This window comes from Copadichromis virginalis, linkage group LG18, assembly GCF_057382275.1.
Source record: "Copadichromis virginalis isolate Kocher_CV1m ecotype Utaka linkage group LG18, C_Virginalis_male_GT1.1, whole genome shotgun sequence".
In the NCBI taxonomy this organism is placed as follows: domain Eukaryota; kingdom Metazoa; phylum Chordata; class Actinopteri; order Cichliformes; family Cichlidae; genus Copadichromis; species Copadichromis virginalis.
The window spans coordinates 13,364,149-13,379,593 of record NC_140635.1 but is presented as its reverse complement, the minus strand read 5'-3'; the positions used below and the strand labels follow the sequence as shown (position 1 = coordinate 13,379,593).

At 39.0% G+C, this 15,445-nt stretch overlaps 1 protein-coding gene across 4 annotated transcripts; it reads left to right on the top strand.

Moving 5' to 3' along the window:
* The first annotated feature begins 511 nt into the window (after positions 1-511).
* On the top strand, positions 512-14,751 carry ranbp3b (RAN binding protein 3b). Of its 4 annotated transcripts, none has more exons than XM_085438533.1 (17): positions 512-596; positions 2,383-2,438; positions 2,758-2,794; positions 2,887-2,964; positions 3,078-3,149; positions 5,804-5,869; positions 6,716-6,808; positions 6,981-7,090; positions 8,603-8,722; positions 10,052-10,152; positions 10,264-10,339; positions 10,449-10,545; positions 11,041-11,165; positions 11,267-11,387; positions 12,005-12,147; positions 13,222-13,417; positions 13,536-14,751. In XM_085438533.1, the coding sequence occupies exons 1-17, from the start codon at positions 575-577 to the stop codon at positions 13,577-13,579; spliced, it is 1,557 nt and encodes a 518-aa protein (XP_085294659.1). In that variant the 5' UTR covers positions 512-574; the 3' UTR covers positions 13,580-14,751. The 4 variants fall into 4 exon arrangements, with proteins under 4 accessions (XP_085294659.1, XP_085294661.1, XP_085294660.1 ...); XM_085438534.1 differs by having other exon boundaries at positions 539-596; positions 2,425-2,438; XM_085438535.1 differs by lacking the exon at positions 6,716-6,808.
* The last annotated feature ends 694 nt before the right edge of the window (positions 14,752-15,445 follow it).

Sequence of the window (15,445 nt, the reverse complement as noted above, 5' to 3'; positions counted from 1 at the left end):
GGCTTTTTACTATGAGGTGACCTTGCATAAACCATGTGTATAAATGTAAGCACAGTGATTACGGGACACACATCATTTAGAAACAGGAAATATGAACGACGCATTGGTTGTTTACCTTTACCGGGAATCTGATTAAATCACCACTTAACACTGGCTGTGGCGATGCCTTTGAGACGTGCTCGAAGGCTGTATTTTTGTTTTTCCGCCAAACCACTGTTTTCTAGGTTAAGAAACCTGAGCCATTCATGTCATCATCTGGTGTTTGTGCAGCTTTATCGTAGTTAATAATACCTTTAAAGTCTGTGTTGGTACACAGGGGCCTGGGAAAGCTGTAATAGTGGGTTAGGCGACCCAGGCAAACTTCACGTTCTTCCTTTGGGCCAGCTGAATTATAAATAAGCACATAAACATATCGATAAGCATGGACATATACTAGAGTTTTAGATTACAAAAAGAGTCTTGGCGAGGGCAGGGGTCGCTGGCTGCATTAGCAAACGGGTGTCTCTGAGCACATTGCTGCCTTGACTGGTGTTATCTGCGCGGTGGGTTGTGGGTGTGTGAGCGTCGAAGTAAAATGGCGGACTTGGCAAACGAAGGTGAGTAAGTGGCAGAATGAGAAAAACAATACAGCTACTGTGGCCATGTAAAGCGTGTCTGTTCGTGGTTTGCATATTTGATAGCTGAAATCAAGCAACTGTAGCACACGTAAATGGCGACTTCAGGTGGATTAATAACGTCGCGGCGTTTATAAGGTTACAGCGTTAGCAAACAGGCTAACAATGCTAACGCTGGGCTTGGGGTAATACCTGGAATGTCTTGGAACGCCCTCCAGTTCTGCCTGTCAGTTAGCCGGTTTACCTTCTAACGCTAGCACCCGGCTATTTATAGTCGGTGTGTGTGTATTTGTTGCCATTTGTGGTGAGCTAAACGATCTAAGGTGATTATAAACGCCAAACTTGGCTAAGCCACATTTGAAAAGCACAGCGTGTAACGAAGCTAATATGTAAGAACAGCAGTGATTGGAAACAGTGTCCGTGTTTATTTCATGTTGTTAGCTTTACGTTTTAGGTTTGCTTGACGTTCATTTAGGCGCGTAGAGGAAAATGTCAGCCAGTCAGACAATGCTTCGGTTTAGCCTCTGCTTGTTTGCGCGTTTTCTTATTCCATCAAAATCAGATTGTCATCTTGTTTGGCTTCTAATATGGGAGAATGAAGTGAGGACTGTAGTGACATTGTTTGTCAGGCGACATGACTCATGCTGGTTGGAGCGCATTAGCAAGCTAACTAGCCATCGAGCTAAACCTCCCTGGGCTTTAAGGAACAACCAGTGGCGCCGACTATTTACTGAAAAGGGTCAGATGGGTATATATGCTAACTGGTTAACATAAGCAAGGGACGCATTGGGGCTACTTGTATTTCAGATGTGAATAGAAGTGTTTCATGCCGGAAATCTTATATTCATTGGACAAGTTAGCTGATTGTGAGACAGACAGCAGATACAAAGGTGGGGGTAAAATGTAGGTCACACAACATTTTCTTTAGTTTCACACAAAAATGATCAGCTTAAACCATGCGGAGCGTGTGTCAAAGCGGTGATTGTCACTTCAGGAAACAATCGTGGCTATGTGCTGCCGGCTTTTGGCTGATATCGCATGCATGCATGTTTTGCGCAGCTACAGCGATGCTACACCTGTTCAGTGTGCAGGCCTGACCCAGACAGAGGAAAACCTTTGTCTGCTAACGTTATAGGATTACACATCTTACACCAGGGTACAGTGTGAACATAGTCGTTAAGTGGCTTGAGCTGACATCATGTTATCGCCTAGCCTGGCTTTAGTTATTCTTGTTATGTTATGATCATAGATTATGGAGGCAAGAAAATACCGGTGGAAAGCGTCATAATTTCTCATTTAGTTATTTATTTATTTAAAATTACACAGTCTCTGTCTAGTTTGCCCATTCTGCAATACGTGTATTTGCATATCTCACATTTGATCACGTTATTTAGTTTATTGTGGATTGTTCACTTTAGGTAAACTTAATGTGATTTAATTGTTCCAGGAACTTCTAATAGGATTGTATGGTTAACTTTAGTGTACTCGGTTTGATGGCATGATTTCGCCTGGCTGGTTGACACAGATAGAAATCAGATTGTTGTTAAGCTGCATTTTTGCAGGTCATCTTTTTAAGTTTCTTACATTTAAATTAGTTGTGAACAGTTGTTTAACTCACTGGAATCTTGACCACAGCAATTTTTGAAAAGTTAGACTTTTTATTTTTAATCAGCTGTACAGTCTATAAAATAGAAGATGTCCAAATACACTTACTGCTGCACACCTTAAGTTAGTGTTTAGATGACTAGCCTACATCTTTTCTTAACAGACAAGCCTGCCATAGCGCCCCCTGTGTTTGTTTTCCATAAAGATAAACCACAGAAGGTAAGTTTCTGTTTTGTTTTGCTTTTCTTTATCTGTAAGGGCTAAAATTGCCTTTTTGAGTTTGCAGATGTTATTTATGCCAACATTTAGTCAAGCTGAGTTTCTGAAAAGCACACATCCTAGAAAAGTTGTTGGATTCAAATTTGTCACTGTTAGCAGCATTTCCTGCAAAATCAGCGCACATCTTTCTTGCTAGTTTGTTTCTAATTTAATTAAGTCAAATTTTCATGCATTTAAGAAAGCTACCTAGGATTTATGAGTAATGGTGCTCCTTTGGTATAAATAAAAACCCCCCCAAACATTTTGCACTTCCTTGCAGAGATCTGCTGAGGGCTCAAGTGCAGAGGATGGAGAAGGTAAATGAAATATCCAAATTGGCCACTTTGTTTGTCCATGTTATCTTTTTGTTTAAACTGACATACAGTCATTATCATTTCACTTCATTCAGATTCAGATAAAGATGAGGGAAGCTATACTCCCCCTGTGAAAAGGGAAAGGACCTCATCATTCCCACCCCCACATTCTGGTAAGGGCACGTGATGACTAAGCAAAGCAGAGCGTTTACTTTATGTTGCTTCTTGCCTGTGGTGTACACATTGATTTGTATGCTGAGTGCAGTGCCTGTCTGTTACTTTGCAGTTCCCAAGAACAATGTATTCATGCCCTCAAGTTTCTGCCAGTCTCCGACTGGGAACTCTGACTCCGAGCCAGGTGAGCAATCTAGACCACTATTAGTTTTCCTTTCACAGCTTAAAGGGCCCCTGTGGTTAAAAAAAAAAAAAAAAAATCTCAGTATTAAAAATCAAACGCTTCAACAATTTAAGGCAGTTGGCACAAGACGCTCACTAAAACTGGTAAATAGTAGCTTTTGCTCACTTAAAGATTTTAAGTCACAGATCATTTTGGTAATTCTAAAAGTGTCACAAACTCTTAACTCTCACCAAGTTGACTCTTAGTTCTAGTTGACTCTTATTTAGCTATTTTACTCTGATTTTGTCCATTCAGTTTTGACTGCTGTCCTTTCAGAGTCTTTACTGCATAAACATAAACTGAAAGCAAATTTTTATAAATGTAGTATTGGTATTTACTTTACAACTTTTTGAATTATTCAAAATATCTGCATTCTGCATCTTGTTTTTGTTTGGCTTAAATTTAAGTCTTTGTATTTAGTCTGGTTTGAGATTTCATTTCTCCTTGCTCATTTCTCATTTGGCTCTCACTGCTCCAAAGATCTGTCAGTTTGTGTCATGTGTTGCACAAAGACCGTTCAGTATACCAAGCAGGGAGAAGTCTTTTTCTATATTTTGTAATTTGCCGCCCTCTCAAAACCTTCAGTAATACAGAAAATGTTTTTCTTTTAAGTTATAAGAACAATATGGCCTTGAGTCGCTTGTGATCCTGCCTCCATGCTCTGAACTGCCAGATTCAACTGGAAAACAAATGTGTGATGCTTGAATTTAAAAAAGGCAGAGTTAAGGTTAACATTAGTAAATACATAGGGTTTGTTATTATGATTTCCTAGTGTCATGTGGTGATAGCTGACAGCAATTTTCCAAGTGCCACTGCTACAGAGGACTAGCTTATTGGGTATTAAAAGCTAGTTTATTTAGCGCCGTCTTAGGTGTCTATGGTGTCTTTCTATGAATACAGTATGACTTGGATATAATAGCTGTTCCCACATTAGATCCTTCTTTGTAATTGAAGTATTTCTTTCTTTGCAAATGTATAAAATATAACCTGAAATTCTAAACAAGCTGCAGCTGGTAGGTTAGGGTAAGTTGGGCTTTAAACTTTAAAGGTTTCCGCTTCATGACCTTGCTTGTGCAAGCTCCTTGCCAGGGTTAGAGGTGTGTTTGTGTCAAACTAAAATTTGTCATTTTTTTATGTTGTTTATGCCCTTTTGTTAAGTTAAAAAGCCATGTAAATCCCCCCACCCCAAACAATAAATTTAGTCATTTGCAGTTTATATATCTGTTGTTCATTTGCACAGGAAGTCTACAAGGCCAAAAAAGTAGTTATGTTAGTTGGCATAAATTAGGCTAATGGGACCAAAAACATATGCATATTTGTTAAATAAGAAATTAAACAGTAACTGTAAGGAGAGGAAGTTAGGGTGAAGCTGGATTAACAACATTGTTTATCAGTAGCATATCTCTAACACAAAGCTTGTAAATAATTATCTTGTGGTAACTTTGCTTTGAACTCAGCAGCACTCGTCTGTGTCTGGTTTTCCTGCCAAAGCATAATATTTATAGGATGTCTGACCAGTAAATTTGTTGTATCACTTTAGATGTTAAATGATTTTGTTTAATTTGTGAAGCTCAGCTTAATCAGTCATTTGCCGAGTAGCCGTTCATACTTTAATTTGTTGAATCACTTTCATCAAGGTCATATTACACTGGTAAGACGAGTCAAAATGGGGGAAAATATCATTATGAAAAATACTGACTAGTTAATAGAGATATGAAATTATTATTGCAGAAGCACTTTAAGGGAGAATAAGGAAGTATGATTTTTATGGATTTTTTTTTTAATCCCATCTCTTGTCAAAGATAAAAGTGACCCAATCTTCTTTTTTTTTTCTTTTTTGCTTTAATGGCTTGAGCTCAATTGAAAAGTGACGTAGAGGTTTAAATCACTAGTCAACAGATTTACGGAGAGGACTTCCACTTGAGCAAACAAACAGGCTGTAGATAATAACTGCCTGAAGCATGTTACATAATGTGTGTATTTGAAAGTAAAAATAATGATGAACAGACTCAAAAAATGTTGTTAATAGGGACGCAGAACTACACTATGTGCTGGAAGTTTGGTTATTTTAGTTGCATTTAAAATGTTTATAGTGCTTTTATTGCTTGTGTGGTTTTTTTCTTCATTGTTTGCATGCATGTCCTGAGAGTTGCTGGTTAGTAAAAATGTTGAAAGATATTCACATTCATTTATATTTAATTATGCAAATACTTCTTATAATTAGATTGAAAATGTTTTTCTTTAGCATCTGTGTAATCTAAGCTTCACACATTTATGCACACTGGAAGGGTCTCCTAAACGCTGAGGACAAACAGGATGTGGCTTTTCGCATGTGCTTTTGGGTTTCTGTTCTAGTGCTGATTACTTGATGGTATCCCAATAAAGCCACTGAGATGAAGAGACGGCGGTAGAAATAGATCAAAGGCCCTAGAGCCCGCCATATTACTGAGATTCCAACACAACTCTTAAGGCCGTACAAGGGTTGCTGTGGTAACTGGCTCTGTGGTTACAAAATTTGCAAAGACAGAAGAGCATGCTCACATTAGGTTGTTGTGCAATACCTGAATATGTTTTTTTTTTTAACTTGGGCTTCTTTTTATGGTTTGTTACACCAGAGGAGAAGCCCGTGGGGTTCCGTTTAAAACCACCGACTCTCATACATGGACAAGCACCAAGTTCAGGTAGATGTTTAACATGTTTTTGTGTTATTTTTACTATTTATACTATGGTTTTGTTATATACCTGACCACAAAAATCTGGCAAGTAGCTTTTGTAGTTGGTTCAGTTTTTCTGTTTATTTGCAGTATAATACAAAAGCTATTGCTGGATTTGCATGAAATGTTTTTGCATTAGGTGTTACTTGGTCCACACATACAAAATATTTGGAAAAGGTTTCTACTGTTTTAGATGGAGCAAAATTGCATCATATCTTCACAATTACTTTAGATTTGTTACTGAAATAAGAAAAACTGGCAGATATCATCAGATATCATCATGAGGCTCAAAAAAACCCATCTAGATGTAAACTCATTGTTGATCCAGACACTCAGTTCATGCACAGGGTGGAGGGAACTTTCATCCTTGGCAGATGTTTACTCAGACCGATCCTGTTCATTATGCATTATCATTTATTATTCAGGCTTTATCTGATGAGGACATTTAATCTTAATTATCAGCACTGACATTGGTACAGTCCTCATGAACAATTGATATGATTATACAAGTTACAACTATGTTTGGAAGCTGTCACAAAAAGTCAAGCATTTGAATGCAGGTTATGGTCTGGAATAACATCAGATTGTGCAAATATGCCCCCCCCCCCCTCAAATGAAGGGATCCCAAATGACTACTAATGTCATATTGACCTACCCCTTACTTGTACTCTACTCCCAGGCAAAGCTTTGAATATTTGCAGATTATTTTTAGTGAATCCAAAAAATTCTTTCTGAGCAGCCCACACATCAACATGTACATATAAAAGATATAACTGTGTGTACAAAGCATGAGAAAAACTGCCTCGGTTGCAGGTGTCCCTAGTCAGAAACCCAAGGAGCAGCAACGCAGTGTCCTCCGCCCTGCAGTTCTCCAGGCACCGCCCTCTAAATCACATTTAGAGTCCAGTGAGTAAAGCTCAGAGTCTTACACTCATTAGTTAATCACATGTAATTTAAGATATAATTGCAGTCGTTGTTCTCACTGTGCAAGCTGTTTTGCTCATGAGGTGTGTCGCTTCAAATGCTATCAGGATAGGTGAAAAGTTGGAATAATTTCCCTTTTTTTTTCTGTCTGTAGATTCCAGTTGTGGAACCAATGGTGTGAAAAAGTCCTCAGATGGTGCACCTGTGACCCAGTCCCTCTTCCTGAACAACACAGAGCACTCAGCCACGCTGACTAAGACACCGGTGAGAAGAAGCGAAACCTAAACAATTTATAATTAGGAGACAGAAATCAAACATGACTGCATTTCCTGCAGTTTTTGTTTGTTGAGTTTTTGTATTACAGTTTTTGCTTGTGTGTTTTATTTGTCCTGTTGACATATTTGTCTTTTTACTGTGTTAATAGACACAAGTCATAGAATGAAAAGCTCCAGCATAGAAAATTCATGTTTGTTTTTTTAAAAATGTTTTTTGTTTACATTTGATTAAATAATATAAACCTATTTATTAAAACATACATGTGTAAACTGTTACTACAAACATGTTACTACATTGCAACACTTGCTTTTCTGTCATTACCTCAGGTCTCCATCGTTACAGGGTTTTTGTTTGTTTGTTTCTTTAATGAATCTTTCAGCCACAGCTGAAAAAGGCAAACATAATTTGACTAACAAAGAGAAACCACACAGGTTGCGTGAGTTTGCTCCTCGTAGTGTTCAGAACAGCAGTCCAGCCAGTTTCAGTCATTTGTTTAGGCCAAATAAAAATTTGTGCTGTGACTGTTTTTAATAAATTAATTATGATTAGGCTTCGGTTTCAGCACCCAATAAAGTCCAAATGACTTCAAAGTGATGACTCATTCACATGCGTATCATTTGTACAAGTAAAGCAAACATTTTGGCTTCATTATTTCTTAAGTCACAAGTATGTTAGAAATTCTGATAATTGAAGAAATAATGAAGCACAGATGTTGCTTGGACACATTTCTTCAAACAGCATGAAAATGAACGAGACCGCCTTGGAGTCATTTGGCCGCACATATATGTGCTTCAGCAGGGTTAGCATAGTTGTATTCAGTTTCCCACAATACTGGATATTACAACCGTTGATTCTTTGTAAGGATGAATAAAGGAAATTGTACGTTTTTATCCTGTGCATAGACCCTAAATCCACTGTTGTTGTCTGCAGCTGGCCCTTCACTAGCTCTTCAGAGTGTTATTACTAGCCACTGTCTAAAGCTATGCAGCTGGATTTGCAGTGAGACCAGAGACTCGGGCAGCTTGCTGATTCTTATTCTTGATTCTTTATGATGGGAACTTCACACTACATTGCATGAATTAACTAGTAACTAAATGATCTGCAATGAGTTTCATCCAGAAATATTAACTATATTGCTGTGCCACTAATAGGCTTGCTAGGTAAATGGATTTGCATTAGGAAAATTAGGCACGTCTTGCTGCTGTATGCCACTTTTCTAGTATTTTGGCTACATACTTGACAATGACCCAGACTGCTAAAAGTGCAATGTCACTTTTTTCTAAGTGAGACTGGGTCCCGTTTGTTTTTATGCAATGCACAGTCAACTGCAAACACAGTTACGGTGCAAGTTGCAGTCAGTGTGGTTTGTGGAAGATATTAATGAAACTTGCTGCATGCAGGGGAAGTTCTTGTTGGTAAAAGATCCTTCAAATCTGATAAAGGCTCAGTGAACACTAGTTATATTAGTTGACCCTGCTGCTCTGTTTCTTCCTGTTTCAGAAACATGAAAATGAGGAAGATGGCTCGAGTGGTAACAAGGATGGAGAAAGAAAAGAGAAGAAAGAGTCAAATGTAGCAATATCATTTGTGTTTGGTCAGAATATCAAAGACAGAGCAAAGGTGAGTTTTCCTTCTGCTGGCTGTGAGCAGGTGAATTCGAAGCAAGAATTTTTGTGTCAAGCAATAGTGTGTGTGTTTGGTGAAATTGGATTTAAAAAATAAAGTTTTCTATAGCATGTGTAGCACCATCCTGTTTAGTACATAATGTGACGTTGTTGGTTGGTTGCTGCTAATAGCTAACATATGGTAATGTTAGTCTAACTGGTGACACAGTGCAAATGCAACTAAGTTTCTTACCAAAGTGCAATCAAGAAGCCTACCATCATCAGGATGTTCAGAGGGGAATAGATTAATGTGGGCGATGACCCAAGGGGGGGGCACACAGGAGCTTCCAAGGAAGAGATGCCGTAGTTCTTGGAACCCTTCTTTGTTTGTTTTGGTTTTGAAATTCTGTTGGGAAACTGCTGTGGAAAATTGTTTAGGTAAGCACATTATCTCACTGATAACTTTTACTCGCTTCTAATATGAAGTAAATTAAAATAAGTGAAGGGGAGTGAGACGTGAAGAGTCCCACCTGTGAAGATGCTGATGGTTATCAGGATTCCTAATCTTGCTTTGATAAGAAACGTTATGTTTGTAATGCATGTAGTAACCAGTTATCTTGTAGTTTCGCTGTGCTTGTGAAAAGAAAGATTTAACTTCGAAATAACTGGGGGTTAAACCTACTGATCCTATTTTCTGGGTATGCACTCTGTCGGCTGATTGGTCGCTCGGTCTGTACACCGACCTCATGAGATCAAATCAAATAGTGGGGAAGGTGCTTGACTCCAGCTAGTTGGTTCAGTGAACATCTGACTCAAACAGGCTCTCCCTCACACAGACCTATTTTACAAAGTCATCTACAAACCTGAGCATTATGGCTAGTTTTGGTAATTCCCGTTTCAGTGCAGCTAGCCAACAGTGAAGAAACCACTTTCTGCCTATGAGACAGAGTGGACAAGATATTCTAGTTTTTGTTTTTAACATAAAACTCATTGCTGCAGTCAGGGGCACCATAAAAGTGAGCCTTAGGCTGCTTTTTAGCTGTCACAAGTTATATGCTAATAACCAACCCACCTAATGACATCACATTCTTCACACAAGATGGCACTTTTTTTTTTTAAGAGTAAGTGGAAATATTTATTGTGAAACTTTAAAGTGGACGTGAAACAAGTGCTTACTTATTGCTTGGACCAACATGATGCTTGGATTACATCATATTGGGTTGGTTAAGGATTGTCTGTAGAGATTTCTTAATCTACTTTCTGTCGTAAGATTTCCTTCCTGTGTGTCTCTCTCTCTCGCTCTTGCTCTCGCTCTCTCTCTCTCTCTCTCTCTCTCTCTCTCTAGTTGGAGGAAAACAATAAAGAAGACAATTCAAAGGACGGCGTGCCACTGGACTCTCAATCAGAGGGCACAAATTATTTCTTGCAGTACATCTCTACCACAAGGTAATTAAAAATGTGTTCTACTTCTACATTTTTTAAAAATAGTATTTCTGCAAAATTCAGTATTAACTTTGATCAACGCGTTGATGCACACTTGCATTTCTGCCTTTTCAGTTCAAAAAATGCCACAAACAGTGCAGACAGTGGAGCAAAATTTGTTTTCGGGCAGAATATGTCTGAACGAGTTCTGGTGAGTTAATAGGGTGAATTCAATAGTCTGTTTACCTCCTGCAATACTGCAGAATTCCTAATGACTACAATTGAACGAGCTGCAATGATTAACTCTGTTGTGTTTTCAGAGTCCACCAAAGGGTGACTCTTCAAATGAGGAAAATAAAGACGTGTCAGCTGCCCCTGCTTCAGAGCCCTCATCGCAGGAAGCCACCCCAGAGAAAGGTAAAAAACCCACCCCTCCTATTATTTACAAAAATGGTTGCTATTTGGATTGATTACTAGTAGGTGTAAGCACAAAACTTTACTCCACTCAAGACAAAAACAAGACCTGTGGGCTTATGACTGTATATTCGTTTTATATTGTCTTAAACTTAAAGTCCACCTAAAAAGAAAAAAGCTTGATTTATGTCATAGAAGCAAGGTTTTAAAGTGTCCAGGGTTCGTGTCTTAACATACAAAAGGGGAATACTGAGTGAGAGAATATTTTACTTTGTTCGGTGACTTTGAAAAATAATTTACCATTTCATAGCTACTCAGTGCCCAGGCAATCATAAATGTGGGCGCAGAGCTCAAGTGCCTCTGCTCTGGAAATGATGCAGAGAACATTATCAAGCTTCTCTGTTCGGGGATGGAAGACAAGCTCCTTGATTACCCTGCAGTAGCACTGTTTCTGTGTTGCTAAAGGATCAGTTATATGTTTGTGTTTTATTTCACCAGTGAACAACGTGTCAGAGTCTTTGGAGGAGTCTGCAGCAGCATACACCAAAGCCACAGCCAAGAAGTGCATCTTAGAGAAAGTCGATGTGAAAACTGGAGAGGAATCAGAAAGCAATGTTTTACAGGTGAAAGACAAGGCGGGGTATTTCACTTGAAGACGTGCAGCGAATAACATGGTGAGAATGTTTTATAATCTTCTTTTTTTCCCCCTCCTCTTTTACTTCAGATGCAGTGCAAGTTGTATGTTTTTGAGAAGACTGCTCAGTCGTGGATAGAGAGAGGTCGGGGTTTGCTGAGGCTCAATGACATGGCATCGACAGACGACGGCACGCTACAGTCCCGTCTAGGTAAAAGCACCTTCAAAAAGCTGCTGGAGAGAGGAAAAAAAACAAAACCCTTTCTGTTATGAATGTGCACGTTTGTTTTTACAATTCAGTCACCCAAATAGCTTTAGCGGACGAAAGCATCTGATTGTTTTTACTGTTATTCTACCGGGACAGGTAGGGGCGACTATTATCTCAGTAAACCAAAACATACCTTTTGTTTTGATTACACGTGTTATGACAAAACCTAACAATGAACACAAGAGGGAGTCTGTTCCTACTACATGGCTCTGTTGACTGGCCACCGCAGTAGTATTGTGGTAATGTTTATATATGGTGGTTTCATTCAGACAAATCAAAATCTAAGTGGACAAGCATTCTGAAGTTTTGTTTTTAATGAATATTCAACAGTTTCAGAAGTTTCCTTTCACTGTATCCTGGTTAATATTTGACTAGACTGTGAAATCCTGGTACAAATCACATTCTCAGTGACAGAACAGAGCAGTTTCTAGGACTATAGCTGTGTATTTACTGCAAATACTAGTTGTGCCTGTTTAGTGAAGAGATTTTACAGTCAGTGGGCTGAAATGGTAAACACGTGCATATTTGCATCTGTATGTCACTGCTGTCGTGTGTTGCAGTAATGAGGACCCAGGGCAGCCTCCGGTTGATCCTCAACACTAAACTTTGGCCCCAGATGCAAGTGGACAAGGCCAGCGAGAAGAGTGTACGAATCACTGCCATGGACACGGAGGACCAGGGTGTCAAGGTCTTCCTAATATCGGTATGTGTTACTAAACGTTTAACATTTGAACATTTCATTTTTCCAAAGGGTGTTAGCTTTTAAGTGTTTTTCCCCTCCCTGTGTATACATCAAAAGTAAGAAAAACACAGAAAATTGTAATTTCTTTTTTTTTAACAAGCATTGAAGTGGTGAAACATATTCTGCCTCGGTTTCACGCTGTCCCTTCCACTGTTAATGCGTCTTTATCATCGGTCTCATTCTGTTTTTGTGTATTTTTCCTCTTTAGTAAAGGGTGAATACATTTCCATGTTATTAATTTGATCAGCTCAGTATTGTCCTGTGATATTAAAACATTCAATGCCTACAGTTGGTACAAGAATACTGCTTTCAAACATATTATTTTGAGGTAGTTAAAAACTGTTCTTAATAAAATGCATTACTTCCTCCCCCAGATGTTTAACATTCCAGCCGTTCTGTGGGTTTTGGAAAGCATTTAATCTGAAACATCTGCGTATCGAAGTGGCAATTTTATAATTCATATAACACATTTCATTAAATGTAAACTCAGTGTGCATAACCCAAACATGAAAAACATAAAAACAAATGTAGGCTTACTTAAGTCAAAGCAATAAAAAACTAACTTTACAAGAAAGTTTAAAAAAAGAGGCTTTAAGCTTGTTTTGTAAAGTGTAAACAGTTGTAAATGACCTCAAGTCAGCAGGCAGCTTGTTCCAAGGTTCAGTTTCCACAGTAACTGAAGCACCCTCAGCACACTTGGATCTAATTCTGAGAATAGTTAAAAGATCTAATTAGGTTATAGATACTGAGAAAGTCAGAGATGAACTGGGAGGGCAAACTACTGAGAGCTTTATAAGTTTGTAGAAGTACTTGTACAGGTAATTCTGTGTTGAACTGGGAGCCAGTGAAGTGACTTCAGTAGCTGGGTAATATGTTGAAATCTGTAAGGACTCTGGCTGCTGCGTTCTCAACAAGATGAAGTCATCCTACTGATAATTTGGAAAATCCTGCAAATGGAGCGTTACAGTGTACCAATGCAATGTGCATGTGTCATGTCCATGTGGCTGAATTTTGTTTACACTTTTGCATATTTAGGGTAGCTCTAAAGACGTAGGTCAGCTGGCTGCAGCGTTACATCACCGTATCCTGGCCCTGAAGAGCAGGGTGGAACAGGAGTCCGAGACCCCGGCAACAACCATCCCCGATGCCGAGGTACCGCAGTCCAACGAGGATGACAGCGACGAGGAGGACAATGCCTCTGCCTCCGCTTCAGCCTCTACTCCTGCTACAAGTCAGTGATTTGTATTTCTTATTTTGATTTTCTAGTTTTTACTGCAGCAGCTCTTGTTTGTTTTTCAGTGATTCAACTAAAATACCTTTGCTGACATGTTGCGACTCTGCTCCTGCAGGTAATTCAGAGGGAGGAGAGAGCCAGGCAGCTGGAAGCACATAGCGTCACTCTTGGAAAGCCTGCTGAGATGCCGCTGTAGAAGCATTTTGCTGCAGGCATCTCCATGGACACCCCATGACCAACGTGGGTCCTCCAGACCAGTACTTTTGGATATTAGAAGTCTAGCTCCAGGAAATAACCCCCTGTGCCGGAGTGTCTCACCCAACTCGTGCAGTTCATCTTCTCTGCGTTCAGCGTAATATCTGGAGTCGTTTCTTCCCGCCCTCTCCTGTTTTTGTGTTTAATTTTTGTTCTCGAGTATTTTTTTTTTCTTCCTCTCCCCGATAGCAAAAATAAAGACTTCAAAGCTTTGGTTTGGGACTTCTCTGCTCATCATATTGATGAGTGTAAGGGTGTTTTCCTCTACATTTTAAAGTATGGCACATGTTAAGACTGCAGTTTCTACTTTGGGACCTTTATACTCACTCTACAGCCGTACCTCTGGACACCACACATCCAGAGGAGCTTCATTCACATCGTATTTGACTCGTCATCCAGTCGTTTGTTGTTTTTTCTTTTCTTTTTTTTTTCTCTTACATCAAGTCCAGCCTTCCTCTTGCCCCCCTCATCCTGACCAGTCTGTGCGTTAAGTTTTGGCAAATGTAATTTATTTTGGGCTGTCATTTTCATGAGGCATCTCAACACATATGTGCTGTTTGTAATGGCTAGCCAAGACCACTCGAGTTGTCATTAATAGCAGTTTCTTATATTTCCTATTGACCTATATTATAGCAAATAAAAGACTGAAACAGTGCAGTTTCCGCTAATGTGAGTTAATGATTTGGGGACAAAAGGGCAGTTCACCACAATGTTTCGTCTAGATTTCTACGATGTGTTAGTCATTCAGCGTCTGGTTTTTACTTTTTTCCAAAATTAGAAAAAACATGAACTCACCCGTCTACATTCTGCATGTAACTGTTACTTTTCTCCTTTTCCAGCATCCCAGGGGTTTATCGTGTTGATTCATATTTTTATGTTGAAGATTTTTTTTTATTTTATCCATTTACATTTGGAAAAAAGGTTTTGAATGAAAGAATTCATGTGTGGAAAATTTGAGTGACAACTGTAATACCCTTTGAATGTCATGTACATTTGAATATATCATCATTTAGTAGCGCACCATGTTTTCTCATCTCCAGCTGCCCCCTTTACAAAATAAACCATTTTGGACTGACCGCTATTGTTCCCTCTGAAACTGGGTTTTCTGCACTAGCAAGAGGGGTATCAGTATAGTATATGTAATACTTAGACATTGTCTCTAGTGATAAGTAGTACCTGTAAGCAACAGTACAATAATGAATAACTCTCTAAAGAGTGAACAAATTTTACCCTTGGACATAATTGAATACGTGGAATGAGAACAGCCTATCTGTTTTGTATTCATGTGCTGGATCTGGCCTGCAGGTTGATGAATGCTGTGCTGACTGCACTGAGCAGGAATCAGACTAAATCTTGTTTATATACAGTATTCATCAGGCACAAGGTCATGAATATTTGATGCATGTACCTATCATAACAGCCCAGCCTAATCGTATACATCCAAACTAGAAACATAACTGCCACTGCTCGCAAATTCTTAGCCTTATCTGCCTTTCTGTGGTGACTCGGCAGGAAAGCATTTTTCTGCAGCGTCTCCCGTAAATGATTGCAGTTGTGTGGTGAAAGTCAAAGCTAAACACTCCGAGCTTAGATGCTGGGCTAGTGTAACAAGTCAAGCACTACTAACTTTTTGGAGTTTTACTTGAGGCCTTGACGTGCGCTGCAGATTCTTTTTAATTCTCATCAAATGTGATTCATCTTCATGCTTTTCTTTTAAAAATCTAAATACTGGTAACAACCAAGGGCACGCATCTTTATTGTGATGGTGTT

What these genes read in the sequence shown, in the direction of transcription:
- ranbp3b (XM_085438532.1), top strand. Translation starts at nt 2,355, where the DNA reads ATGACTAGCCTACATCTTTTCTTAACAGACAAGCCTGCCATAGCGCCC. An exon ending in ATTCCCACCCCCACATTCTG is followed by an intron (nt 2,965 to 3,077) that starts GTAAGGGCACGT and finishes GTTACTTTGCAG; the next exon opens with TTCCCAAGAACAATGTATTC. An exon ending in GGAAGCCACCCCAGAGAAAG is followed by an intron (nt 10,546 to 11,040) that starts GTAAAAAACCCA and finishes TTATTTCACCAG; the next exon opens with TGAACAACGTGTCAGAGTCT.